Source organism: Microtus oregoni, unplaced genomic scaffold (assembly GCF_018167655.1).
Source record: "Microtus oregoni isolate MIOR12 unplaced genomic scaffold, Mior012 000025F_ref0000491, whole genome shotgun sequence".
NCBI classification, from domain to species: Eukaryota; Metazoa; Chordata; class Mammalia; order Rodentia; family Cricetidae; genus Microtus; species Microtus oregoni.
Window position 1 is genome coordinate 19606631 of NW_024543084.1, and position 26344 is coordinate 19632974.

Here is a 26344-nt window from a genome sequence, read left to right on the forward strand (position 1 = left end):
AGGAGGCACCTGAGGAATGTGAGTCAGGGAGACTGGATGAGTCATTCCCACCTGGCTGGGCCGGCCTATCAGATTCCCGGGTGAGCCTGAGCTGCAGTGCACTGGGGGGCTGGGCAGAGTGCAGAGTGCTGGGCTGCAAGCCAGGAGACCCTGATTCCTTGAGTGGGTCCTGGGCGTTTCCTCAAGGGCAGTGTATTTGGTCTCCCCCTCATCTAATAAGGTGGTGGTGGGGATCAGACAGCCCCGCAGATGCCTTTGTGAGATGGAAAGCCAGGAGGGTCACTGTGAGAGCATTTCAACCTAACAGAAGAGAACTTCCAGTTGTGTGAGGAGAAAGGAGAGCGCCCTCTGGCCCATGGCATCAGTGGCCCATGGCATCAGTGGCCAGCCCATGATGTCACCGTTGCTTGCCAAAAGAAGCAGGAAGCAGGTGCCTACATTTCCCAATCCTCCACTGCACCCAGCGGAGGAGCTGAGCACGCCTCTGTCCCTCTGAAAGTCTAGATGACAGGGCCTTTGTCCTTGGATCCAGAGGTTTCTAGAAGGTTCCCTAGGCCCAGAGGCCTGGCCACCCTTAACTACCACTGAATGATCACATCTGGCTTCTGGGGTACCTACTTCTGACAGTCCAGAAACTGGGGTGCCCCTTCCTGTGTATGATTTTGCTAGCCATGTCACAAGGCCCTTACATTCTGTCTGCCTGCTGAACTTCTGGAAACAATACAGGACCACAGCCAGACCTGCTCGGGCCTAGCTGAGGGTCTCAGGAGTCTGCCTGTTCACCCTTGCGGCTCCCCTATCCCCTGCACTGCACCCGCCCCACGTTCACCTCCATGAACTTGGATGTAAGCACCCTGGTGTCCTCCCATCAGATCCTCAGATATCCTTGCCCCAAGTCTCTGGCACACTGATACCTCCTTCTCCATCTGGAACATTCTCTCCCTGGCTGCTGGAAGGCTGTCTTGTCAGTTTCCCCAGCTGCCCCACCCACCCTTTCTGACTATGCACAGCGCTTTGTTTTTCTGACTTAAATGTTAGGCGGATTCTGGAATCCATTCATTCCCAGAATCATGTGACAAGCATCTAGGGCCTGAGTTGGCAGTTGGAGAAGACAAAGAATAGAAGCTTCCCATTCCTCCTGGGCCTTGTGTAGATGGATCTGATGGTCTAAGGGTGCAGCTAGGAGGAGGTGCTTCTCTGGACAGGGCAGAGGAACGTGAGTGCCGGATGACAGGGTGAGCTAGGAAGGGAAAGCACCCCTCAGGCGGAATGGGGAATGGCCAGGCAAGGGACCAGAGCTTCCAGGCCATGTTGCCCTTGACTGTAGATTTTACTCCACGCTACCAGAGACTGTTAGGAGCTTCCCAGGGGATATTTGGGGAACTTCACTAATGACACCATCTCACACATGCATATATACACGCATGCACACGCGTGTGCATGCACATCTTATGACCCTGCATGGCGTTGTTTTAGTGTTTTCCTCACTGAAGTGCCCTGATTCTTCAGAACCTGGTGTTGAGAAGTCCTGGGAAATGTGTGCTCTCCCAGGATTCTCTTGGCTCTTTGCCGCCAGCCTCCCTCACCCCCATCTCCCAGCCAACCCTTGCTGACTCTCTGGAATGGGTGGTGAACTGCCCCGTCCTGAAAGAGGAGCCATGCAATCCCTGAGGGAGATAATTGTGGCCCATACCCAGATGCTTTCCAAGACACCCATGGGGCCAGTCAGCTTTTCCTGCCCTGGGATGAGCGCGGGGCTGAGATGGGGAGTTGGGCGTTCCAGGCAAGAGGATTATGTGCAAAGGGCTGGTTACCTGGGGGAGCCCTGTGAGGACGAGTGAGTCATGTCTGGAGACTGAGCTGAGAGTGGCAGGAGGAGACACAGATGTCTGGAGAGAGCCCTCGGATGCCAGCTAAGCTTTAGTTTTCCGTCACTGGGAGCCATAGATGGCCGTGGAGGAGAGGAGCGGCTCGACTGATGAGATTTCAGAGCAGTCAATTATGGCAGGCAAAGAGGAGGGCGGTCAGAGAGGGCAATGCAGGAATCTCATAGGAGAGTGTGTTCCAGTGAAGCCCTGTCACGTCCCTTCCCTACACAGAGACAGACAGAGACAGAGATATACACACACAGAGACACACACAGACACACATACACACAGACACACATACACACAGAGACATACATACAGACACACACAGAGAAACAGAGATATACACATACAGAGACACACACAGACAGACAAAGACACACACCTACACGCACAGACATAAACACAGAGACACACACACAGAGATATACACACAGAGGCACATACACACAGAGACATACACAGACACACAGAGAGATACATACATAGACACAGAGACAGAGACTTATTCAACATTCCATCCTTTGCACGCAGCACTCAGGATGGCGAGGTTCTTAAAAATTCTAGACAATAACAACAACAACATTTAAATTGCGATATGCCACAGGGGCTGTGATGTAGCTCAGTAATAGAGGGCCTGCCTGGGTTCCCAGCACTTCAGTAACGACAAAATACAGTTTACCAGGCTGATCGGGGCTGGGCACAATAAGATAAGTGTTTGAGAAGCAGGTGTCACAGCATGCTGGCTGGAAGGGCCCAAGGGTGCACACCGACCTCCCTAGTTCACATTTTGGGAAACTGAGTCCCAGGCAGAAGCAATGGAAGTAAAAGCAGAAAAAGAAGCCTAGGCCCAGGTACAGTCTCCTTTCTAGGCAGGTGTGGCTCTTTGCTCAAACCCTCTTCCTCAAGAATTGTGAACAATGGCTTCCTGAAGAAGTTTTAGTTAACTGTGTGTGTGGGGTGGGGGGCGCATTTCTGGGGCCGATTGTGCTCTGATGTCTGTCGAGCTGGGCCTGGCATAACTATTTCAGCCCAAGCCAGAAGGGCCTATTTATAGCTGCTAGATTGAAGCCTAGCCTATCTCAAGAGGCCTTTTCCCTTCTGCCCTGCCCAGCCATGGCTGAGGAAAACGCCCTAGGGGGAATGATGAGCAGCTGGGAACTGAGGGGCTCTCTGAAGCCTGTTCAAGCAGGACCACAGTTTAGCTACCAATTAGGCTCTCTGCCTGTTCTGATGTCCTCTTCTGGCCTCCAAAGGCACTACATACACATGTGCAAAGACATATATGCAGTAGAACACCCATAAACATAAAATTAATCAAATCTTTAAAAAAATAAGAATAAAAAAGATGTATTTATTTTCATTTTATGTTTTGCCTATGTCTTTAGCACTGTATGTGTGCCTGATTCTAAAGATACCAGAAGAGGGTGTTGGATCCCCTGCAATGGGAGTTTGGGATGTTTGTGAGCTGCCATTTAGTGCTGGAGCTGAACCCCGGTCCTCTGCAAGAACAGCCAGTGCAGTATTCAACTGAAGACTGACTTCTCTGAGCCTCAGTTTCCCTGTCTCTAAAACTGCATGATGGCACCCATAAGTTTTAATTAGGATTCAGAAAACTGGTGCTTATGAAGTTCATATCATGGGGCTGAGGAGATGGCTTTAATAGCTGAAGTACTGGTCCCACATGCCTGTTTGATCCCTTGCACCTACATAACCACAGGGAAGGGAAGGCAGGGACAAGAGGATCCCCCGGGGTTGATGGCTTGACTGTCTGAGCTAATATCTGAGCCAAAATATGGTGAAGAATGATTCAGTGAGACAGCTGACCTTGATCCCTAGCCTCTACATATATGAGCACACATCTGCACACACATACACATCTGCACACACACACATCTGCACACATCTGTGCACACCTGCACAATACCTGCACACATATACGTGCACACATCTGTACATGCACGTCTGCACACACATCTGTGCACACATACCTCTGCACACACCTGCATATACATACACGCACACATCTGTGCACACACCTGCAGACACATCTGTAAGTGCACATCTGCGCACATACATCTGCTCATACACATCTGCACACACACACACACACACGCACACACACACACACACACACACGGTTGTTGTCGTGACGCTTGCGCATTTGGAGCTTCAGTGTGCAGAAGGGAGTTTTATTTGCCGGTGATGAAGCTGAGGCTCCTTACATACATGCTGCACCTCTCAGTGGCTAAGAGGAGTGGCTTGGGGAGCCTTGGCCTCCCACAGGGCCCTGACCTTTCTCTCTCCTCCTCCCAGCCCCCTGGGCTGATCCTGTTCCCAAGGTTCTGGGGAGCTCCGTGTTAGGGATTGTTTTTCTTAAGAAGTCCCTTCTGTTGTGCCACAGGATGACTCAGAGCTCTGAGTCACAGCTGATGGCAGGGGAGGCCCGCCCTGGGGAAGGCAGAGGGGAAGGAGGGAAGAAAACAGGAAGGGGACCAGTTAGTCCCAGCTGTCCTGCTGTTTGATCCACCAGACCCTGCAGGCCCCTTCTCCTGCTTAACCTCAGTTTCCCCAACTATGGTTGTGCCGAGTGGTTCCCATTGGTAGCTGACCCTTAGAATTGGGTTCTTGGACGCCACCAGTTCTTCACATTCCAAGGCTGGGACCGCGCTGGGGAGTCTGTGCTCTTTCTAAACTCTCCCAGGGATCTGCTTGCCCACTCTTGTGTGTAGAGACATCCACAGCCACTCTCTGCTGTCAGTGGCTCTGGGCTACTCTCAGTAGATGACAATGAAAAGTTCACTTCCCCAGCTAACCATGAGGATTGGAGGCGGGGAGGGGGAAGGGGGGCTTTTGTTGTTGTTGATTTTCCAGACAGGGTTTCTCTGTGTTGCTCTAACTGTCTGGGCATGCTTTCCATAGACTAGGTTGGCCTCAAACTCACAGAGATCCACCTGCCTCTGCCTCCGGAGTGCTGGGATTAAAGACGTGTGCCACCATGCCTGGCTAACACGAGGACTTTTGTTTTCACAGCAACATTCAACATTCCTGAAATATAATTCACATAACTGATTAAATTCACATAGAGTTTCCATATATATAATTCTGCCATTTTCATGAACTCTGATTCTTAGTGAATTTGGGCTTTTGAAATCATCTCCACAATCATGTTTGAAAGACTTTTCTTTCCTCTCTTCCCTCCTCTTCCCCCCCTCCCCGTCCTTCCCTCTTTCTCTTCCTCCATCTTCTTCCTTGAGACAGAGTATCTCTATGTAGCCCTGGTTTCCCAGAAACTTGTGTAGACCAGTCTGGCCTTGAACTCGCTGAGATCTGCCTGCTTCTGCCTCCTGAGTGCTGGGGTTAATGGCATGCACCACCACACCTGGCAAGAACATGTTCATTACTCCAAAATGATCCCTGTGCTTCACTGCCCACAGCTAATCAGCATCCGTGTCTAGCCCTCCCCCATCAGCATCCGTGTCTAGCCCTCCCCCATCAGCATCCGTGACTAGCCCTCCCCCTTTATCAGCATCCGTGTCTAGCCCTCCCCCATCAGCATCCGTGTCTAGCCCTCCCCCATCAGCATCCGTGTCTAGCCCTCCCCCTTTATCAGCATCCGTGTCTAGCCCTCCCCCATCAGCATCCGTGTCTAGCCCTCCCCCCTTATCAGCATCTGTGTCTAGCCCTCCCCCTTATCAGCATCTGTGTCTAGCCCTCCCCCCTTATCAGCATCTGTGTCTAGCTCCCCCTCATTCAGGATCTGTCTCTAGCCCTCCCTCATTAGGGTCTGTCTCTAGCTCCCCCTTATTCAGGGTCTGTCTCTAGCCCCCCCATCAGGATCTGTGTCTAGCCCTCCCTCATCAGGGTCTGTCTCTAGCCCCCCTCATCAGGGTCTGTCTCTAGCCCCCCTCATCAGGGTCTGTCTCTAGCCCCCCCTCATCAGGGTCTGTCTCTAGCCCTCCCTCATCAGGGTCTGTCTCTAGCCCCCCCTCATCAGGGTCTGTCTCTAGCACCCCCTCATCAGGGTCTGTCTCTAGCCCTCCCTCATCAGGGTCTGTCTCTAGCCCCCCCTCATCAGGGTCTGTCTCTAGCCCTCCCTCATCAGGGTCTGTCTCTAGCCCTCCCTCATCAGGGTCTGTCTCTAGCCCCCCCCCATCAGGGTCTGTCTCTAGCCCCCCTCATCAGTATCTGTCTCTAGCTCCCCGTTTCTGGCCCTGTGCAAACAGTTATCCTGCTCCGAATCTAGGATGTCTTCTCAGTATGAGGTCACTGCACCCTCTTACCATCTGTTAGGATTTCCCAGCAACACAGTGTCTCGTGCACAGCAGACAGTGGGCACATGAGCCTGGTGCGTGGCCCAGACTCAGGCACCGTTTCAGAGCGCTTACCTAGCACGCCAAGAGCTGGGATGGACACCAGTTATCCACTTCTCTGTCAGAGAAACGCCGCCTGTGTCACATTCTAGAGCTGAGGAAGGCCAGGCACTGACAGGACAGGTTGCTTTGACAAGGTCACATGGTGACAGAGGCTGGGGAGTGTCCTTAACTATGACATTGTATTGCCCCTGCTCCTGGGGTGAGGACCACCACAAGCATGTAGCATGTAGCATGTGTTTCCAAGGACTGAGGCCCGGTACAGAGGACATAGACATCAGCACCCAGCAGAGTGTATGGTGGGTGAATCCTCACCAGGGCCAAGAGCAGCATTAGTGAAGCTGCAGAAGAGAAACCTAGCACAGGTCTAAGTAACACAGGCTGGTGTGTGACATGGTCGTGTGTTTGCATGTGACACTGGTGTGGAACGGCATATACAACGTACAGCCATGAGCAGAAGAGCTTGGGGCTGGAGCTCTGACACTTATGGGTTCCTAGGCCCCAGGAGGCTCTGTCATGGTAGGACCTGGGGCCCAGCAAGAGGCTTTTCTCCTCCTTACAAAGGCCTGCCTGTTTCTTCCTCCTGTTTCTGGATGCCAAAGAGTGGGCTTGTTCCAGAGGAGGACAGGGGCCCCAAGTACGCCCACTGTCCCTTTAGCTCAGACAGGGGTCAAGGCATGGGGCCAAGCCCATGGTTCAGGAAGAGCCTGCCAGGCCTCCAGCTCCCCACTCTCCAAGGCAGCCCCCCACTCCAGCACTGGCTGGGGCCAGCACCAGTAATTTTCCTCTTCCTGATCCTCCTTCTTATTGGCTCCCTGACTGCTTTGCTGGCTCGAGAGAGATTGCCTTCAAGCCTTTGGGGAGTAGATTGCTAACAGCTGCTGTGGGAGGTGCGGAGAAGGAGGAGGAGGAGGAGGAGGAGGAGGTTGCGGGTTGTGTACAACAGTTTCTTGAGCCCTCTCAGAACCTGGAGCTCACCATTTTATCCTGTTTCTTCTGAACAAGAGTGACAGGCACAAGGTCACACATAGCCAGTTCCCAGAGTTCCTGGCAGGGAGCTGAGGTCACACAGAGGCTAGGGTAGATGGCAGAGGATGTCTGGTAGTCAATGAGCTATGCTATTTAGGGCACATGGGTACCAGATCTCAGAGGGTCAAGCCTGGGGGTCCTGTGTCTGTATTGGGGCCATAGAGGGGTCAGGAGTAGTGGTGGCCACAGGCCTACTTGAACGTGAGATCTTGTGAGTCCTCCCTCTCTGCTCCTTTCTAGCCCCTGGCCTTCATCTTTTCATTGGAATTTTTTCTGGATTTTTAAAAATTTAATTAATATTAGATGTAGCAAATCTGTGACATACGCCTGGCTGTCCTGTGTCCAAGAGCAGTGAAGTTGAGAGGGCTTGAATTTCTTGTCAAGGTCAGTTTGTGAGTGTTGGGGTCCATACTGTTTCGGGTGGACAAAGCAAGAAGAGATTCTTGAGGTAGATAGGAAGGCTCAGAAGGCTGGCTCTTCAGGTGACTAGCCACCACCCTGTCTCTGGCCTTGGTTGAAACCCTCCAGCTGTCCTTTGCTTTGAGTGTGAGGGTGGGCATGGAGCAAGTGAGCTGCAGGTGTGTAAAGGCCGGCAGGTGCTGAGGGCCATCTTTGGATGTCATGGTTGCTAGGCACCAGCTGAGTGACACATTCAGAGTCAGGGTCTTCTGTCCTCTGGGACATACATCAGGGTAGCCTTGTTGCTCTGCTTTATAGAAAATGATATTGGAACATTGTAGAAAGGGACCACTGGCCCTGTCCCCTGAGCTGCTTCACATCCCTCCGTGAACAAGACTGTCATCTACTATCTCTTGGCCATGCCTGCCCCTTTGCCCTCCCTGGGACCTCTGCCTGTGGGCTGCAGTGGGGCATTCGGGTCATCATTCAGTGGCCAGAGTCCTGCACCCGCCACCACTCTCCATCCCCAGAACTCTCTCTATTGCAGAACTTGTTAATCCCAAAGATGTGAGGAGAAAGCCCACTGGCCCAAATCATCATGGGCAAATTAATTAAGGCAAGCAATTAATTAAAGCAAGTTTTTTTTAATCATGTACACAAGCTGCCTTTCCCTAAATGTGGAGTTCAAGAGATCAGCACTGGGCATGAGGAAGACAAGGTTTTTATAACTGAGGGGTAGGGGGTTTCCAACTGGGGGATTTGAAGGGCAAAACTGGCAGGGTTACAGGAGCAGAACATAAACATAACAGGTCAGTAATAACAACCTCCTGAGGCAAAGACATGATTTCAAGGTGGTCCTAACAAGGTAGCCACAACAACAGGTCAGTCATAACAACCTCCTGCAGCAAAGACATGATCACAAGATGGTCCTAACAAGGTAGCCATAACAACAGGTAGTCATAACAACCTCCTGAGGCAAAGACATGATTGCAAGGTGGTCCTAACAAAGTAGCCATAACAACAGGTAGTCATAACAACCTTTTGGAACAAGTAGGGTTCCAAGATGGTTACAACTTTTTGATACAAAGAAGTGGTTGCAGCTTCCTGGAATAGGCAGTACAGAACCATTTGTATTTAAGGTTACAGGTGGGGCAGAGCCTAATCCTTGAGAAACAGAGATTTAATCATAAACATAAATGGACCTAGTTTATTTTTACTGTAAGATGGCTTTATCCCCCAAGATGGAGGCAGGCTGGTTCATCCACTGAAGCTCTGCTCTCTTTGGACAGTAGCCCACATTTCCCTTCCCCTTACGCCATCACTTTAGGAAGTGGACTCACAACATTCCTGCCTTGTGATTGGCAGTGTCCTTGAGGGTCATCCCTCTAGCAGGATGTAATCTTTTCACAGGTTACTGTTCTGCTGCTTGAATCTGTTTGTTGATTGTCTACTCACTCATTAATGAACTGCTGGCTTGCTTCCATGTTTGAATTGTGTGGGCAGTGCTGCTGTGAACATGGCTGTGCAGATGCCTCTTAGACAGCTTGCTTTTATAAACCAGTATTTTTTGAACATTTATTTTATAAAAAAAATCCTCTCTCTCTCTCTCTCTCTCTCTCTCTCTCTCTCTCTCTCTCTCTCTCATACACACACACACACACACACACACACACAATTTGTGGTGTGTTCTGAGATCCAGTCTTGCTGGCTAGCCCTGGGTGAGCTGAAACTTATTATGCAAACCGGGCTGGGCTCAAAGTTGCTTCTCTCGCCTGCCCGAGCACTGCTCGTACAGGTACACACTATCATACTTGGCAGGTTAGGCCTTTTGGTCTCTAATTTACACACAAGAAAATTAGGCTCAGAGAGACAGAAACTCACCCAAGCAACTGACCCAGCAAAAATTGCAGCTTTCTTTTCACAGGCTTCATCTGCACTAGGCTACACTGAGCCCAGTGTATTTCACCTGGTTACAAGTCTTTAAGGTGTGTGTGTGTGTGGTATGTAAGTGCAGGTAACTGTAGTAGCCAGAAGAGGGCATCAGATCCTCTGGGGTAGAAGTTACAACTGGTTGTGATATGGGTGCTAGAAACCAAACTGAGGTCCTCCCCAAGGGCAGTATGTACCCTTAACAGCTGTCCCCTTATTAAATTCTTACAGCCGTCATGGGAAGAAGATACTATGGTCCCTACCTACACATAAGGGCACTGAGGCTCGAGTGCCAGGGTGACTTTCTCAGGGCCACTCAGCCAGTTAAGGGGTAGATCTTAAGCCCCCACTTTTGCTAGCGGAGTTCTTCCCCATTACATGCCCAAATCCTTCCTCTGAGCGGTTGCCCCCAGTGGCATCTCTTGTCCCTTCCTCTGTGTCAGGAGCATCACAGACTCTGCCTTCTGTCTGTACCCCACCCGGGTCTCCAGCTGATCCTGCCCCAAGTCACCATGCCTGTGCTTGGACCTGTGTTTGTGCCCCAGCTTCTCGGGGTTTGCTACAGAGTTCTTTGATGGGTGGGGGTGTGAGGGTCTAGGACTCAGTTCTTTGCAGTCCCGAGTTTCTCAGGGTTGGAGCATCTGCCTCAGGGCAGGAGAGACCGATAGCTACAGCGAGTCCTGGTGGAAGAGGCCTGGACTCATACATGGCCAAATCTTGTTGCTTCCAGGGCACGGGGCCAGGAGGTGGTAGGGCCAGGCCTCCTTTGACTGTGTTCACAGCACTGGGTGGGGCTGGCTCTGAGAGCTGGGAGAGGGTCTGTGGCTTCAGTCCCTGGGATAGAGTCAAACAAACCCACTGGCCATCTTCCCAGTAGCTGTCCACACCCTACAGACTTGGCCAGGACAGAGGGCCAGCTGGCCATGCTGTTCCATGAGACCCAGGCCTTGCCTCTGGCCTGGTTGCCCACAGACCTGAGTTCTAAGTCTAGGCTGTTGATACTGGCCCAATGGCCTGGAGGCATCACCTTTTTCTGCTTGGTGTTATCTACAAAGAGATGGGAGGCCAGTGGGCATTACTTCTGGCAGTCCTCTGGCTTGCCCCCATAGTTCTGCAGGTGGGTATTACTGTCCCTATTTACAGATGAACTCCTGAAGGCTCAGAAAGGGAAACAGCTCAGTCCAGATTGCAGTCTACCCCTATTGCTCCAGACTGCTGCCCTTTGATAGGTGTGGATCGCTGCCTTTGGGCCCCTGAAAGAAAGCAAACTATCCAGGGACCCTTTGGGAGATGCTGTGTATCAGACCTTAGAGTCCCCTGATGTCCCAGGAGCCCGACATTTAAAATCCATTCCATTTTAAAAACGAGGAACCTGAGGTCTTGACTACAGGTGCCGAGGTCTGTGCGTTCAGGTCCTTTGGGCTTGCCAGAACTTGTGCGGGCCCTGTTTGGTTTCACGGGGTTTCATAACTGCCTCTTTGTTTACTGATCCTTGTCCCTCCTGGCAAAATCCTGGGCCAGAAGGGTGGGTGCTCCTAGGGGACCCAGAGCACAGTTGTGGGCCAAAGGCCAACAAGCTCTGAGGGAAAGAAGGGAGCTCTTCCAGTGAATGGCCGGCTGCCAGAGAGATGGAGGGTTGTGTGTCTGGGCTGAGGGAACAGGACAGGGAGTGTCTTCCCAGCCTGCCAAGGGCTACGGTGAGACCTCTCATCTGGTAGGCAGCCCACAGAGGTTCAGAGATTGACTTCAAGTTAGTTGGAGAGAGAGTGGGCCAAGAGATGGTTATGGGATCCTGGGTCCAACCACAGGGAGGGAGGGGTCTACAGAAGGACACGAGCTGTACCACTCGGTCCTGTAGCAGACACTGAGAAGGTGCCTGATGGGAAGGGGGCACTGGGCAGGACTCGCGAACGGCCGAGATGGGCTATCAAGGGGGCCAAGGGGGTCAAGGGGGCCAAGGGGGTACCTAAGGCACAGCGAAGAGCAGGGACTAGGGTGTGTGCACTGAACAAACAGATGGTAAACAATGTTATATTGAAATCAGAGCAACCATCCCAGACCTGAGTGTCTTGATATGGAGCTACCACAGTCTTATCTGGGATCTTCTTAGGCAATGACGTCAGGCATCTGGAGGGCTTGAGGGCTTTCCTGGAACCTCCTCTGGCCCTGGCCGAGGAGACTTCTGCCTGCCTGCCTGCCTGCCTGCCTGGCATGGGCTTGGACTGGTTTAGCAGCAGCAACCTTTTTCCTGCACAAGGTTGCTGCTCCCTGTCCAGGTGAGGTGGGGCCATGGCTCCTGCTTCATCTCCAAGATAGAACTGGAGCCCAGGAGTCCCTGGTAAGAGTTTGGACCTCAGCAAGACCCCCCTTCCACATGAGTGCCTGAGCCTCGGTTTCTCTGTCAGTGGTGCGCCTGCCTTCCTTCTGCACGTATCTGCTTGCTCCCTTGGATTCATACATCCTTTTCCAAGCAGGGAACAGAGTCAGGCAGGTTCCCACATCAAAGTCTTCACTCGGTGTGTGCTGTAGTGAGAAGTTTCAGGCTTTGGGGTGCTGTAGGGGAGCAGCCAGGCTTGATTACTCCCCAAGGTGGTGTACTACTGATTTCAGATTCTCCCTCTCACACCAGGGGTCCTAGTTGCTCTGATTCAAAAGGACTTGTCAAGGTGACCTGGTCCCCATTTTGAAGATGAAAACCTTGAAGCTCAGAAGCAAGTAGATTCTGTGCGGGATGGGGCAGCCAGGATCTGGCAGTGCTGAGGCCAGAAATAGCCTTAGAGTCAGAGTGGGAAGGCGTTGGCTTTTGGGTAGACACTGAGACCCAGAGAGGGACGATGAGCTGCCCCCAGTCATCCAGGCGTCTGTGGCAGAGCCTTCCCTAACACAGGGCATGCCCCTTTTCCCCTTCACTTGAACCCCCTTGTCCCCTTGACCTCAAGCCTCGTCCAGGCATGGAACAGAGTAGTGAGCTGCCCCTCTTGTCTCCTTTCACTGATGCCCTGGAGTGAAGGTTTCTAGGCTCCAGGGTCCCAGAAAGCAGAGGCTGGGCTTTGGTCACTGTGACCCAAACTCCATAGCTGGCTAGCAAAGCTACACCACCTTTGTGAACATTAACCTGGGGCCAGGGACTCTGGGCTGGTTCACTGACCCCAGGGGTCGAGGCCAAGCCATAACAGCCCTCTGTTAATCACCAGCTGGACAAACTGGGGCCACACTGCTCTTGAGGGACTGCTGAGCCAGTCCAGCCGCTGGCTCAGGTTGCTTGCCATTTCCCAAGTCGGCTAAGGAGCAAGTATCCCTTTACGCATGTTCTTTTTTTTTTTTTTTTTTTTTTTGGTTTTTTCGAGACAAGGTTTCTCTGTGGTTTTGGAGCCTGTCCTGGAACTAGCTCTTGTAGACCAGGCTGGTCTCGAACTCACAGAGATCCGCCTGCCTCTGCCTCCCGAGTGCTGGGATTACAGGCGTGCGCCACCACTTTACACATGTTCTTAAAGCATTCTTTCTACAGAACGGTTGTTAAACAAAACCAGCAACTCCTTTTTATATATTCTCGTCCCATTTTAGATCTTGTTTTGCTGTTTTACATCTCAGGATGTAATTTGCTGGCGCACATGGTTAGCTCACTGGGGTGTACAGTTCTGTAGTTTTTCAGTGATGTGAACTGGTTGCTTGATTATCATCATGATATAGGATTAAAAACGTCCCATCATCCTCAAAGGTTTCTTGTGCCAGCCACAGTGATCCAAGCACTCCCTCCAGCCTTCGGCAGCCATGGTGCTGTCCAGAGTGAAAGGGCTGTCTTCACCACTTCCAAGCATGCCAAGAACTTTGACAGTTTGGCGTTTACTGACTTTTCAAGGGTTTGTGCACCAACCTGCACCCTCCTAGAAAGGAAGAGAAGAACCACTCATTGTGCAATTTCCTTCTTGCCCCTGGAGGTCTCTCCATGCCTCCTGAGTGCCTACTTTGTGCCATGAGGCACAATTGGCTCTAACTCACTGTGGACTGTGGTCCATTATGTGACAGCCCCATCACTTGCTTCCCCAGGATATTTTGGGTTATTTCCAATTCTCTTCCAACAATGCTTCAATGAATATCCTTGCCCACTGAAAGCAGTTCTGTGAATCCACTCTGTGTTAGTCCAGGGCAGCCCACTACAGGCTCCACAGGCCTGGGGGTGGGATTGCTAGACCATGGAGCCCGGATTCACGGCTTCTACAGGCACTTGACAAAATCCCCAAGGTGTAGGTTTGCACAAAGGCCTCAGGCTACCCTCCTTCCTTGCCAGCCTCACCCCCCCCACAGCCCCCTAAGCCAGACCCTTGTTATTCTCTGGGCATGGCCTGTGCTTGCCTGCCCCTTGCCCATACCTTGCTCCTCCCTGGGATGCTGTTCTCAGTCCCGACTGTCCTCTCTGTCCCCTTAGGCTTCACCTATGTCCTCTTAGGTGGGGAGACATTGGGATGGCAGAGGGCAAACTTTAGTCCTGTCCTCTTATAAGGAATAATGCAGTGCAGGCTCCGAAGGGAGCTGGATGGTGAGCATTCTCACCTGCGGACCAGGCTTTCTGAGCAGGCCTGATCTAACCCTCTGCAACCTCTGCTGACTGGAGACTGAGGTACAGTACGCAGGAGTACTGCCCAGGTCCCTAATTTCCCAGTGATGAGCTGAGGAGTGGAGGGAGACCCAAATCCTGTCTCCCTAGGAGAGGGTGCAGAATAGTTCCAGACTGCACTGTTTTCCCCTTCTGTGAAATGCGCTCTCTTTAGAGTATCCGATCTGAAGAGGATTCTCCCCCCTTTGAGCAGAAAGCGCCACAACCGGTTAGTTCATGCTAGGTGGATTTTGCCCGTTTGTTTAGTTTAGTTAGACCTGCTAATTGAACTAATAAGAGGGGGTTTGCACAGGTCACAGAAAAACAGCTCTTTCTGAGTTAGCATCTGCTGTATGTCAGATCACATGCCGGATCTCCCGTTTGGAACTTAGGGTCCAAGGGGCGACCGCACCCATTTGGGTCGGTGTGGGATCCCAGATGTCTCCGAGATCCAGGACAGATCCCCGCCTCCCCCGCGGGCCACAAGGCCCTCCCTGCGGGGCGGTCCTCAGTTGGGGCGGGTTGGGGCGGCTAGCTACTTAAAGGTCGGGGCGACCGTGAAGCCGCGGCCGCAGCCTGGGTCCTCACTGTCGCCATGGCTCCGCAACTCTCGCTGCTCTGCACGCTGGTCTTGGCACTGTGCGCACAGTCGCTGTCCGGTGCGGCCACTGGGTCGCGGGGTACGACCGGAGTGAGGTCGCCCCAAGGTCGGGTGTCTGAGGAGCGGGTGAGTGCCCGGGGTCACCGGGGCTCCCCGAGTAATTGTCTATTGTAAGTTCTTGCAGATACAGCGCTAGCAAAAGGGGAGTAATTCAGGTGTAGAATGGAAAAACTGTTTTGTTGCTTTGTAAGTATGTCTTGCTGCTTCGGGGCTCCTGGGGCGTGGGAGGGGGCCCTGGGCAAAGGCTGTTTCCTTCCCTGCAGGCTAACCTCACCCTGGCCGGATCTTTACTACTGATTTGGATCCCATCTCCTTTACCTGTCTAATTTCTTCTCCTGTCTGCCCCCACCCCCACCCCCGTGCTGGTCTCCTCTCAGATTCCTCCTCACTTGGTGTCCCCCCCCACCCCGTTTTCTATGGACGTGACTGTTATTATTCTCTACTTTCTGTGATTCCCTCTCCTCTCCCCCACCCCCCACCTCTCGGTTCCCCTTTATGTCCTTCTCTACCTGTCTTGAGTTTCTCTCCCCAGTCTGGTGTTGCTTCTCCCGTGCGAATTTTGTTCCTACCAGACCTCCTTCTGGCTGAGGTGACCTACTGACTTCCATCTATAGGTGCCAGCCTAACCGTCTGCCCCACAGCCTCCCGCCATCCCCAGAGCATGCTTGGCAGTCTTTCCGCGCCTCAGCCTTCTCCTCCTAACAGGTTCCTGCAGACTTCAGGCTCCATTCCTCCCCCTTTTCCAAGATGTGGAAATGGGGTGGGTTCTGGGGTGGGGCAGGAGGGAGGAGGCAGACAGCGCAGGAGGCCACTTGGGCCCACTAAGCCTATTCTTTCTTGGGGTGTTGACGGAAGATGGGGAGGGGCGCCTGAGGTGATTTTCCCTCTTCCAAAGAGCCAAAGAAAATAGGCCATGTGACCTGGGGTCAGGCCCCTTTCCTTTTGGATCCTCAGTTTCTCCATTTGCAGAGTAGGGGTGGATAATGAGTCCCAAGAAGGTGCTTGAAGAAAGCCAACAAAATCTCTGGGGACCGGGAGCCACCGCCATCTGGGAGAGTACCTATACAGAGAGTACTCTTGAGGTCCAGGAACATCCCTCTCTGTTGTTCCCCAACTGAGGGTCCTAGAAAGACAGCCTGCCTCTGTGTACCTTAGCTGTCCAAATTGGCCACAGAAAAGGCGGAGCGCTCGGTCTCCATAACAATAAACAAAGAGAGCTGAGTGGGAGACCGAGGCTGGCTGAGGATTAGACATTAACTCCCAGAAAAGGGCTCATGCTCCACCCCACGGGCGAGCAGGAGGCTCAAGTGAGTCACTCCTGATGCTAGAACCCACCCTCCCTCGTGCCTGGGGTCTCCCTGCAGAGACCCACATGGTTGCTCAGGCTCTGCCCTGTCTCTCTGCAGCCCGGCACCATGGTGGTGGAACACCCGGAATTCCTTAAGGCAGGAAAGGAGCCTGGCCTGCAGATCTGGCGTGTGGAGAAGTTTGACCTGGTGCCTGTGCCCCCCAACCTCTATGGAGACTTCTTCACGGGTGATGCGTATGTCATCCTGAAGACAGTGCAGCTGAGGAATGGGAACCTGCAGTATGACCTCCACTATTGGCTGGGTAAGTGAGCTGCTCCTGCTCCCCTGACCCTGCCTGCCCCTCAAAGCATGGATAGACCTGGAAGCTGAGGGCTACGTGTGTCAGGCCTTGGTTAGTGGTCACATACCACTACCCTCCAGAGGCAGCCTAGCCAAGTTCAGATCCCCTCTCTGCCCCATTGACCTGCGAGCCACCTTGGTAACTCAGCAGTGTTTTTATATAGTGGACGTGCTGACAGCGAGGTGACATGGGGACCCTGGATCCCTCTGCACTGCTTTAACTCCAATTATCCCCTCATTTTTTTCTTCACAGTTAGGAGCCTAGAGTCCCTAACACTGGCTCTGATCTGTTTGTTTTAGGGTTACCCCATTATACAGATGGAGTAACTGAGGCTCTTAATAGGCAAGAAGGGACTTACTCAATTTCTATAGCCAGGCCAGAGTGGAGCTGTTGGCTCTGGGTGCCTCCTCCTCAAAGGGCCAAGACTACCTTCCAGATGTCAACCTCATGCTGCCCTGCTGTTCCCTAGGCAACGAGTGCAGCCAGGATGAGAGCGGGGCAGCCGCCATCTTTACGGTTCAGCTGGATGACTATCTGAATGGCCGGGCTGTGCAGCACCGTGAGGTCCAGGGCTTTGAGTCGTCCACCTTCCTCGGCTACTTCAAGTCCGGACTGAAGTACAAGGTGGGTTGGCGTTTACTATTTGACTGACCAGGGCTCCCAGTCTCCCAGTCTTGTGGAGTGATGGACAGACAGGTGTCAGGCTCTGGAGTCTCCCAGCCGCGGGTTTGAACCCTGGTCTCTCTTCCCAGTGCGGTGGCTTTGAACAAGCCACACTCCCTCCCTGACCTTTTGATTCCTTGCCTTACAATGGAAAGAAGGTTCTCTACATCCTAAGAGCGTTTTCTTCCCATGTCATAGCGGGCCCATGGGTGGCCTTCTCATGGCCGCTGAGGGGTTGTGCCTAGTCCCAGTTCTGCACCTGCTGGGGCTGTGCTGACAGGACCCTGTGGTAGGTGACAGGCTGCTTTTACCACCCTTTCTCCTTGAGCTTGGACTTTCACACGTCTGGACCCGATAGGAACATTTCCAAGCTGGGAATCCTGGAAACTGCACCCCAGTATGCTGTGCTACCTCCAGCGGCCCCTGACACCCACAGCCTGGCTTGCCTCTCTGGTTACCCAACTTACAGTCCCAGAGAGACGATTTGGTGCAGAGGTGACCGGGAAATGTCCCAAAACTTGGCTCCTTGAAGGCGTCAAGAGAAGCAGCATTTTTTTTTGCGGGGGGAGGGGGTTCTAAACAGGGTTTCTCTGTAGCTTTGGAGCTTATCCTGGAACTAGCTCTTGTAGACCAGGCTGGCCTTGCACTCACAGAGATCCACCTGCCTCTGCCTCCGAAGTGCTGGGATTAAAGGTGTGTGCTGAGAAGCAGGGTATTTATGAAGTTTAGTTCTCTTTGTTTAGGGTAGAGAGGGGATTACAAGTTTATGAACCCGATGAGTCTGAATCTCTCATTTAATGGGGGCTGGGACAACTAAAGTACAGAGAGGTTGAGGAACACAGTAAGTTAAATGGACCCCTGACCAGAACCCAGATCATCTGCCTGTTTTCCAGTGTTATTTCCACTACGCCAGTCTATCTCCCATGACCGGTTCCAGTGGGGACAGATGCCCTACCTCTGCCTCTGTCACTCTCTGACCCTCAGAGCCCTCTTTGTCGAGGCAGAAGTGTCTCCCTCACTCCCAAGTGAGGGATGGGAACGGAGAGTACCTGTGGCACTTAGATATCAAGGGAGGGTGTGTCCTGGACCAGCTCAGGATGGGTGGGGCTGGGCTGGCTTTCTTGGGAGGTACCCAGCAGCATTTGCTGGGCTGCTGTGGCTGCCCATCCTCAGGGTCCCCTAAATCATGAGTCAGGAGAGGTGGGAAGCCACGTCCCGCTGCAACAAGACCAGCAGAGGCTCTCCATTGGCCGTTCACTCAGCAGACAGGATCAGTTCCTGCATCAAGCTGGCTGTGGTGGCACACACTTGGAATCCCAGAATTTAGGGGGCAGAGGATCAGGAGTTCAAGGTTATCCTCTGCTAGACAGTGCATCCACGGCCTTGTCTAAATGATACTCAGTGGGGAATAAAAGCAAGGAGAGAGGGAGACTGTGTCAGCACCCACTGGGACTGTCATGACGCAGGTGTGCTACTGAACCTGTGTGACTGTCTTACATCCTTGAAAGTTCCCCAGGAGGAGACAGCAAGTGGTGGAAACCCAGCTCATTCCACAGGTGCTGCGCTGAGCACTGGGTGTCAGGGGTGTGGGGCAGATCGCTTCCTTTCTAAGGACTTGAGGGGACAATCATTCTTCAGGAAGTCAATCCACTGAACGCAGGAAGGAAGAGAGGGGGAGTCCAGGGGATTCATGTGGTCAGCTCCCGCGTGGTCAGCTCTTGCGTGGTCAGCTCTCACTTGGACAGCTCTGATGTGGCCAGCTCTCATGTGGTCAACTCTCTCGTGGTCAGCTCTCACGGGAGCACAGTTGTCTGTCTGCCTCAGGTACCCGTTGCTTGGGGGAAAGCTTAGCAGATGTAAATGTGACAGTGGCCATGAACACAAGGACAGAATACCAGGCCAGAGAACATTGCAGTGCAGGCTATGGGTGCCTCAGGTTAGGAGCCATAGGTACAGTATATTGAGGTTTTTCTATGGGATCAGTTTCATTCTCGCCTTTGCCGTTAGGGCGGTAGAGGTATCCCATTTTATAGATGAGAAGGCTGAGGCCCTGTGGAAGGGACCTACAAGCTAGCAGAGTGCTCTCACATCTCGTGCCATGGACTTTGCTCTGCCCTTTCCTCAGATTACCTCATCCTGTGAGATGCTCGCTAGGACCGGCCGCACTGTGTAGATGAGGGGGAAGATGTGCCGCCGTGCCCAGGATGCACAGCAGGCAGTGGCGTGAGATTCAGACTCACGTGAGAAGGGTCTTGTGCCACCCAGAGTGGGCGTTCCAAGAGTCCCTGATTTTATCTGAGCTCCGTGGGGCTCATCCCCTGCATATCTCACTAGCCTCTCCTATATCAAAGGGATTTTAGGGAATGTTCTTGACCATGCTCTGAGGAACACTTGAGAGGCAGATCCCAATCAGGGCTCAGATTTGTGGCTTCGGTCATGAAAGGAACTGTCCCCGGAGGACATGTGAGACCCTGTTTACACCTCTTGCAGGTCCTTAAGCCACCCCTGCACTTGGCAGTCCCAGACCAAGGTCCTCGGCCTCCCCGCCCTCATCTATTATAGATGCCGAGAAGCTAGGCTTGTTACACAAGACTTGTTTCTATGAAAGCCTCCCGGGAGCTACTTCTGTCCTGGATCAGAGAAGGGGCAGAGAGGGGACACGGAGCCACCAGGAAGAGCTGCCGTTACTGTTCTGTGTCACCGTCCTGGGGGTGGGAAGGGTTCCAATCCCTCCTGGCTCTCCCCTTTCATCTTTACCTCCTACCCTGGGGACCCCCCCTTCGAAGGACTTGTTAAGTCCTTTGCTCAAAGAGAATCTGGGTCTATATCAGTCCTGGGAGCCTGGACCATGGGATAGCTTGAAATCAAACATCTGGACAATGGGATAGCTGGAAATCAGACATCTGCTGGCACCTTGTCGTAGGAAAGGACTGGGTGGAGGATGGGTAGGTCCAACCTCAGCTAGGTTTTAGTTGTGTGTTTGTTTCTTCATGGAAACTTTAGTGCCCCCGTCCCCCCCCCCCAGCTGAATAAGGCAAGCTTCACTTAGACAAGCCAACACTAAGGAGCAGCCCTTAGAGGGGTCATCCTGGGACCCCACCCCGAAGGCACAAACCAGTGGTGATTGGTGGCTTTGGTTCTTTCCACAAACCGGCCTGTCTGCCTAGTGTCCTGATTCAGAGGGTGGCTCTTTAAACAACTCACCCTGTGGGATTTGTTAGAAGAAACAGACGCTGATCTCTTCCCACCCAGAGATTAGATTAGACAGCAGTAATCAGTCCCTTAAAGAAAAAGGAATAGAAAAGTTCTAAAAGTTCCCATTCTCCCCTTTGTACATCTACTGGTGTGTGTGTGTGTCTGAGGTAGGGGAGGAGAAAGAGAGAGCAGAAGGAGAGAGAGAACTAATAAGAATTCCTGATGCCTGACATTTATGACACAAAACAACGCTCCTTTCTTTCAAAGAGTTTTTGTTTATTTTGATTTGTTATTGTTGTTTGTTTTTGGTTTTGGAGATAGGATTTCTCTATGTAGTCCTGGCTTGCCTTTAACTCACTCTGTAGACCAGGCTGGCCTCAAACTCCTGATTTCTGGGGTTAAAGGCATGTGCCCAATCAAAGAGTTATTTTTTAAATAGCAGAACGAAAGGCTTACTTGAACAAGTGAAAATATTTCCGAGTGTACAAAGCAAGCAGGCGGTCTCTCCTGTCTCCACGCTCCCTTGTGTCTGAGGAGCCAGTACAACAGGTCCTCTTGGCACCCACTTATTTGGAGAAGCTTCTCAGACCCCTATCCTATCTGGCGGAGGGAAGTCAGGAGTCCCAGGGCTGATGGGAATGAGGCTGGCTTCTAAAAGGCAAAAGATCATGGGGTTGAAGCCCAGCTGTGCAGCCAACTGGCGGGAGCGTGGACACCTGCTCCGTCCCTCCTTACCTCTACCCCTTGCCCAAGAATTGCTTCAGTGACTTTCCTACCTTAGAGACTTGTGAGTCCTGCATGGAGAGCGGGTGCCCAGCCTTACTACCACTTAGTCATGGTGCCCTGGAGGCCTAGGAACAGGGTGATACCACTCCTCCCTGGTCCCCAGTGACTCTTAGGACTGTCCTGCCTCAGCCCTTGCCCTCCTCTAGACCCCAGTCACATTCTTGAATCTCAGGCATCATGGCCAGCTGGGCCCACGTCAGAACTTAAATTTATTCTTTCTATGATGGGAAAAGTTCCTGGCTTACTATTGACTTGTGGACTTCCTAAGTAGAGTGGAAGCTATGATATGGCCCCGCTCCACACTGGGCTCATTTATTCCTAGTGGCATCCACAGCTATGCCAGAAGTGCTCTTGAGTGTGTTAGGGTAGCTCAGCCAGAACTGAGCCTTTTGACTGAGGCTTGCAAAGCTGAATAGGGCTTACGTCTATATCAAGAATGGCCACCAGAGGGCGCTCCAGCCCCAGCAACGGGAACTGGCTTGTACTAGATGAATGACCCTTAGGCCTCTAAGGAGAACATGGCTTTGCAGATTCAGACACACTGAGTTTTGATCACGGCTCCGCCAGCCACCCCACTGCAAGAGTTTGGGCAAGTCTCTTCAGGTGTGGGCTCTGCCCTCCTCACCTGTGAGAGAGGTGTGGAGTATGTGGCATAGTGGGTATGGTCACATGACAAAAACGTCCATCACACTCACTGTTACTGTGCAGAACAGGTACCTGGTTCCTAGCCTTTCCCTCCTCCCCTCCATCAAGCTTGTATGGCCAGTGTCAGACTTAGCATTGCAGGAAGGTAGGCAGCCAAGGTCCTGGCTGGGGCGGTCTGAGGGAGAGAAGCCCCTGAGCTCCCACCCTAAGGTGTGTGGGAATGGGAAGAAGCTTTGACGTGCCACAGGCTTGCTGAGCATGGCTGAGGAAGTGCCCTCACTTCTCTGGGCTTTGGCTGGGCAAATGAGTGTAAGGCTGAAGGCTGGTGAGTCCCTGGAACCGGAGACGGCCCAGCCAGCTTCCTTTGGCTTCCTGCTGAATCAAGGGCCTGTGACATCTGTGGCAGGGAAGCCCATGAATGGGCTGCTCCAGAATTTGGTGGTGGCTGAAGGGTGGAGGACAGGCCTGAGGCTGAGCTGAGGCAGAGAGAGGGAAAGAGATTATCAGAGTCATCCCTCACGGTGGTGGAGGGCTGCCCCTTCCCGCTGCCTGCCTCTGAAGGCCCAAGCCACTCAGCACCACAGGAGGGAGGAGAAGGATGATGGGCCTGGGGAAGTCCAGGAGGGCCTTCAGAGAGCCTGGGACGGTGCGGAGGATGGAGATGAGTGGGCTAGCACTTAGCGTGTGCTTTTCAGAACAGGTGCTCAAACACGGTGAGGCGGGCAAAGTGGCGAGGGAGGGGCTGTGTAGAGCAGAGGCAGACAGAATGCTCAGCCTAGGAGCCTTTGCTGTGCTCCTGTGCATTGTGCAGCAGGCAGGGTCGGTGAGTAAGGAACATCCCCTACACTTTGATCCTGGGTCTCTTTCCTTGAAGAAGATGGTGAATAGGTTGTTGCAGCGTCCCTTGGGGATGCTGGTTTTGAACGAGGAGTGTTTGCAGCCCTTTGACTCAGGAAAGTAACTCCAGGGATCTTTTGGGGGAAGTATGAGATTCAGTGGAATGTAGTGTGTAGAGAACCTAACACTCCTCCTTAGTTGTGTGGTCTTGGGTAAATGTCATTCATTCTCTGAACCCCAGAAAAGAATGTCTCAGAATTGGACACAGTAACAATGACAGTCTTGAGTTAGCTGAGCACCCACTGGACAGAATCTCCCTCCCCCCAGTCCTGTGCCCCCTCCATATCTACTTCACTGGACCTTCTTCCTGGACTAACACTGTTCCTTGGCCTGACAGAAAGGAGGCGTGGCATCCGGATTCAAGCATGTGGTACCCAATGAGGTGGTGGTGCAGAGGCTCTTCCAGGTCAAAGGACGCCGTGTAGTCCGAGCCACTGAGGTGCCTGTGTCCTGGGACAGCTTCAACAATGGTGACTGCTTCATTCTGGACCTGGGAAACGTGAGTCTGGCCTGCCCCTTTCCAGGGCAACTGTGATCTGACTCTGGGGAGGGGAAGCACTCGTGAACGGGGACAGACCACAGGGACCAGAAGGCCCAATGTGGGGCAGACCGACCCAGTGTGGATGAGATTCCCACACGTCGATCCAGATGTGTCATTCATGTATGCTTGGATCTCAGGTCCTCATCATCTGCACGATGTTTTTGATGCGCAGACTCCCTGATATCTCTTGACACGCACAGCCACATCCCTATTAAAATACAGATGCTCATTTCTAAGCCCATGGCATTTGTGGGCAAAACCTGCAGGTTCTTGTCCGCTGTGGACACTATCACCGCAGTGAGTGCCCCGACATGTAGACTTGGACGCACAGTGTATGACATCATTGGCTGCATTTGTACTGGTATGTGGCGATGTGTGTGGTGCTTATCCCCAGGCCTACTTACAGGTAAGTGGGTGGTTTCCTTCATGCCTCGTAGCTCCACAGAGCACAAACCTGCAATGCTCACAGCCAGACACTGCACCCCAAAACTTCTGTGAGTATGTATCTGTGGCCTAATGCCCTATCTTGACTTAGCACAGGCTTTTAATAAAAGCCTTAAAAATTATTTTATGTGTAAGGGTGTTTTGTCTTCATGTATGTCTGTGTACTGTGTGCGTGCCTGGTGTTTACAGGGCCAAAACAGGGAGTTGGATCCTGTGGGACTGGAGTTGCAGGTGGCTGGGAACTGCCATGTGGGTGCTGGTGTCGAGCCCAGGTCCTCTACAAGAGCAGCCAGCGCTCTTAACTGCTGAGCCGCCTCTCGAGCCTCAGTATAGTTTCATTGTTGAAGTAAAATGGCGTGGTGTGTTCTAATCCCGACTGCTGTTCTGTGAAATTCACCCAATGAACATACCTGTCAAGTGTCTATCTAACTGAAGACCAGGAAATACAACATTGCGGTTACCGGGGAAGCATTGGCTGTCCCTTCCCAGTCCCTTTACCCCTCCTTTGGAACTCTCTCATCAGGATAGGCTCGTTTTACACATTTCTGAAATTATGTGCAGGAGACCGTCCTCTTTTGGTGAATTCTTCTTTTAAACCTTGCCTTCTGAGATTCCTCGCTGTTGCTGCCTTCGGGGGTAGCTTAGGCGCCCTTGCTTTGTAAGAGTCAACTCCATAGGTAGTCAGCTGCTGCATGCCTGTTGTCGTGGGCGCTTGGTTGGTTCTGGTTAGGGCTGCTCCAAACATGCTGGCACGGATCTTTTAGGGCATATACCTGCAGTTCTGCAGTTCTGGTAGGGGTGTGGCTTAGGGTGGGATACTGGCTCCCAGGGTGTTGTAGTCTGCTTTTGTTGCTGTGTTCAACATCACGCCCAGCAGCAACCGAGAGGTAGAAGGAGTTTGTTTCAGCTTATACTTCCACGTCATAGTCCATCACCGAGGAAACCAGGGCTGCATACTCACCTGCCTAGGGAAGCTGCTGCTCACAGTGGGCAGGGTCCTCCCCATCAATCACAGCAGTCATTCACTGACATGGCCACAGCCCAGACTGAGGTCCCCTCTTCCCAGGTGACACTGCGTTGTGTCGAGGTGACAGGAAAACTCGCCAGCACACAGACGAGTGAAGGCCAGGGACACTGGGAGCTGTAGGCCATCAGTGCTTGCAGTTTTGCTTCCCACCAGCAGGGGACTCTATAACAGAAGCTTAGAGATTGCACAGCTTAAGTTGATTTAGGCTCACGGGCTGGGGCGTGATGGGGTTCTTTACAGAATGGCTGATGTAGACGGGCCAATGGCCTGTGCAAAACAGTCGAGAGAGAGCGGTGTAGCAGGAAAGACTGAACCTAAATGAAAAACATTAGTCCCAATAGAGCCACAATGACCATCAAACTTTAACGTAAACTTCAAAGGAACAAATTATATGCAGTCCATAGCAGCCAGCAATCTTGAGGCTGTTGTGCATGTCAGTATCCTCAAATGCAGAGAGCGCCCCGTTGCCCTTGTGTGACCCGTGTGTGTGTTGTGCTGGCCCTCACCTGGGCCAGCGTGGGCCAAGGGGAGCTTGTATGTAGCCACAGTGTGCACACTACCACCCTTTCAGGCCGGCTTGTGCAAAGGCTGGACTCTGACGTCCTGGGGTCTCTGTCTTACAGAATATCTATCAGTGGTGCGGCACCAACAGCAACAGATTTGAAAGGCTGAAGGCCACACAGGTGTCCAAGGGCATCCGGGACAACGAGAGGAGTGGCCGTGCCCAAGTACACGTGTCTGAAGAGGGTGCAGAGCCAGAAGCGATGCTCCAGGTGTCTGTGGGATGTGGGTGGGGTGAATGGGGGTGGGGTGGGGGAGTCTACTCCTACCTTCTTTATAAAGAGTTATTTGTCAGATCCCTTCCCACTCCTGAAGACCTTTTTTTATTTTCTACCTGACTTGAACATTTAGGAGGTAGGAAGATAGCTTCCTACAACTGTAACTCCCCTGAGAACTAAGTTGGAATCTCAGGGAGTGGTGTATGCTGGGACTGTGTGTCCACCCTCCAGCAAGGAGGACCGAGCCTTCCAAAGGAGCAGGTTAGCAAAGAGGTGTCCCAACATTTCTTGAGGACTACCTGAAACTATTGCAACCCAGCCGTCAGCGTCCTCTTCTGACATTCCTGTTTATTTATGGCTCATTTGGTTAGCATTGTGATGGGGCTGTCAGTTACCATGGTTTGAGAATCTACCAACAAGATGAGCTTCAACGGAAAACGAAAGGGGGAATGTCTGCCGTGTGGCGCTGTATGCTCCCACTTGCTGGGGCATCCAGTTCTGACTTTTGTAAGGAGCACAAGGATTTTATGGGGAGAAAGAAAAAGATCCCAGACATCAGGAATAGTAGCCAGAATGTTAAGGTCTCGAATGGAACAGACATCAGGGACAGTAGCTGGGATGTTAAGGTCTGTTAATGAACAGAACAAACAAACTTGAAGCCTTGTTAGCTGAGGTTCCAGTTCTGACAGCCTCCTGGAAGCTGTGTGAGCCAGTAAGCTTGTCTCTCCTGCTCTCAGCACCCCCTGCTGTGAATGGAGGGAGGTAAAGGAGAGCCCCTCCAGTCCTGGCTGGAAGGACTAGGGGAAGGGCTAGTCTGGAGAAGGAGCACCAAGAGGGAAGGGCATTGACAGGCAGGTCATGGGA

The 26344-nt window shown here is 52.5% G+C and overlaps 1 protein-coding gene across 2 annotated transcripts in view; it reads left to right on the top strand.

Moving 5' to 3' along the window:
* Positions 1 to 26344, top strand: part of Gsn (gelsolin) — a 55024-nt gene that overhangs the window by 14332 nt on the left and 14348 nt on the right. Inside the window, exons 1-5 of one of the 2 annotated variants that reach the window (XM_041674969.1) lie at positions 14747 to 14919; positions 16260 to 16464; positions 16973 to 17127; positions 23027 to 23188; positions 25325 to 25474. In XM_041674969.1, coding sequence (XP_041530903.1) covers positions 14788 to 14919; positions 16260 to 16464; positions 16973 to 17127; positions 23027 to 23188; positions 25325 to 25474 — 804 coding nt within the window. In that variant the 5' untranslated portion in view covers positions 14747 to 14787. Of the gene's footprint in view, positions 1 to 14746; positions 14920 to 16259; positions 16465 to 16972; positions 17128 to 23026; positions 23189 to 25324; positions 25475 to 26344 lie in introns of those variants that run through there. The other variant, XM_041674970.1, reaches the window with a different exon arrangement.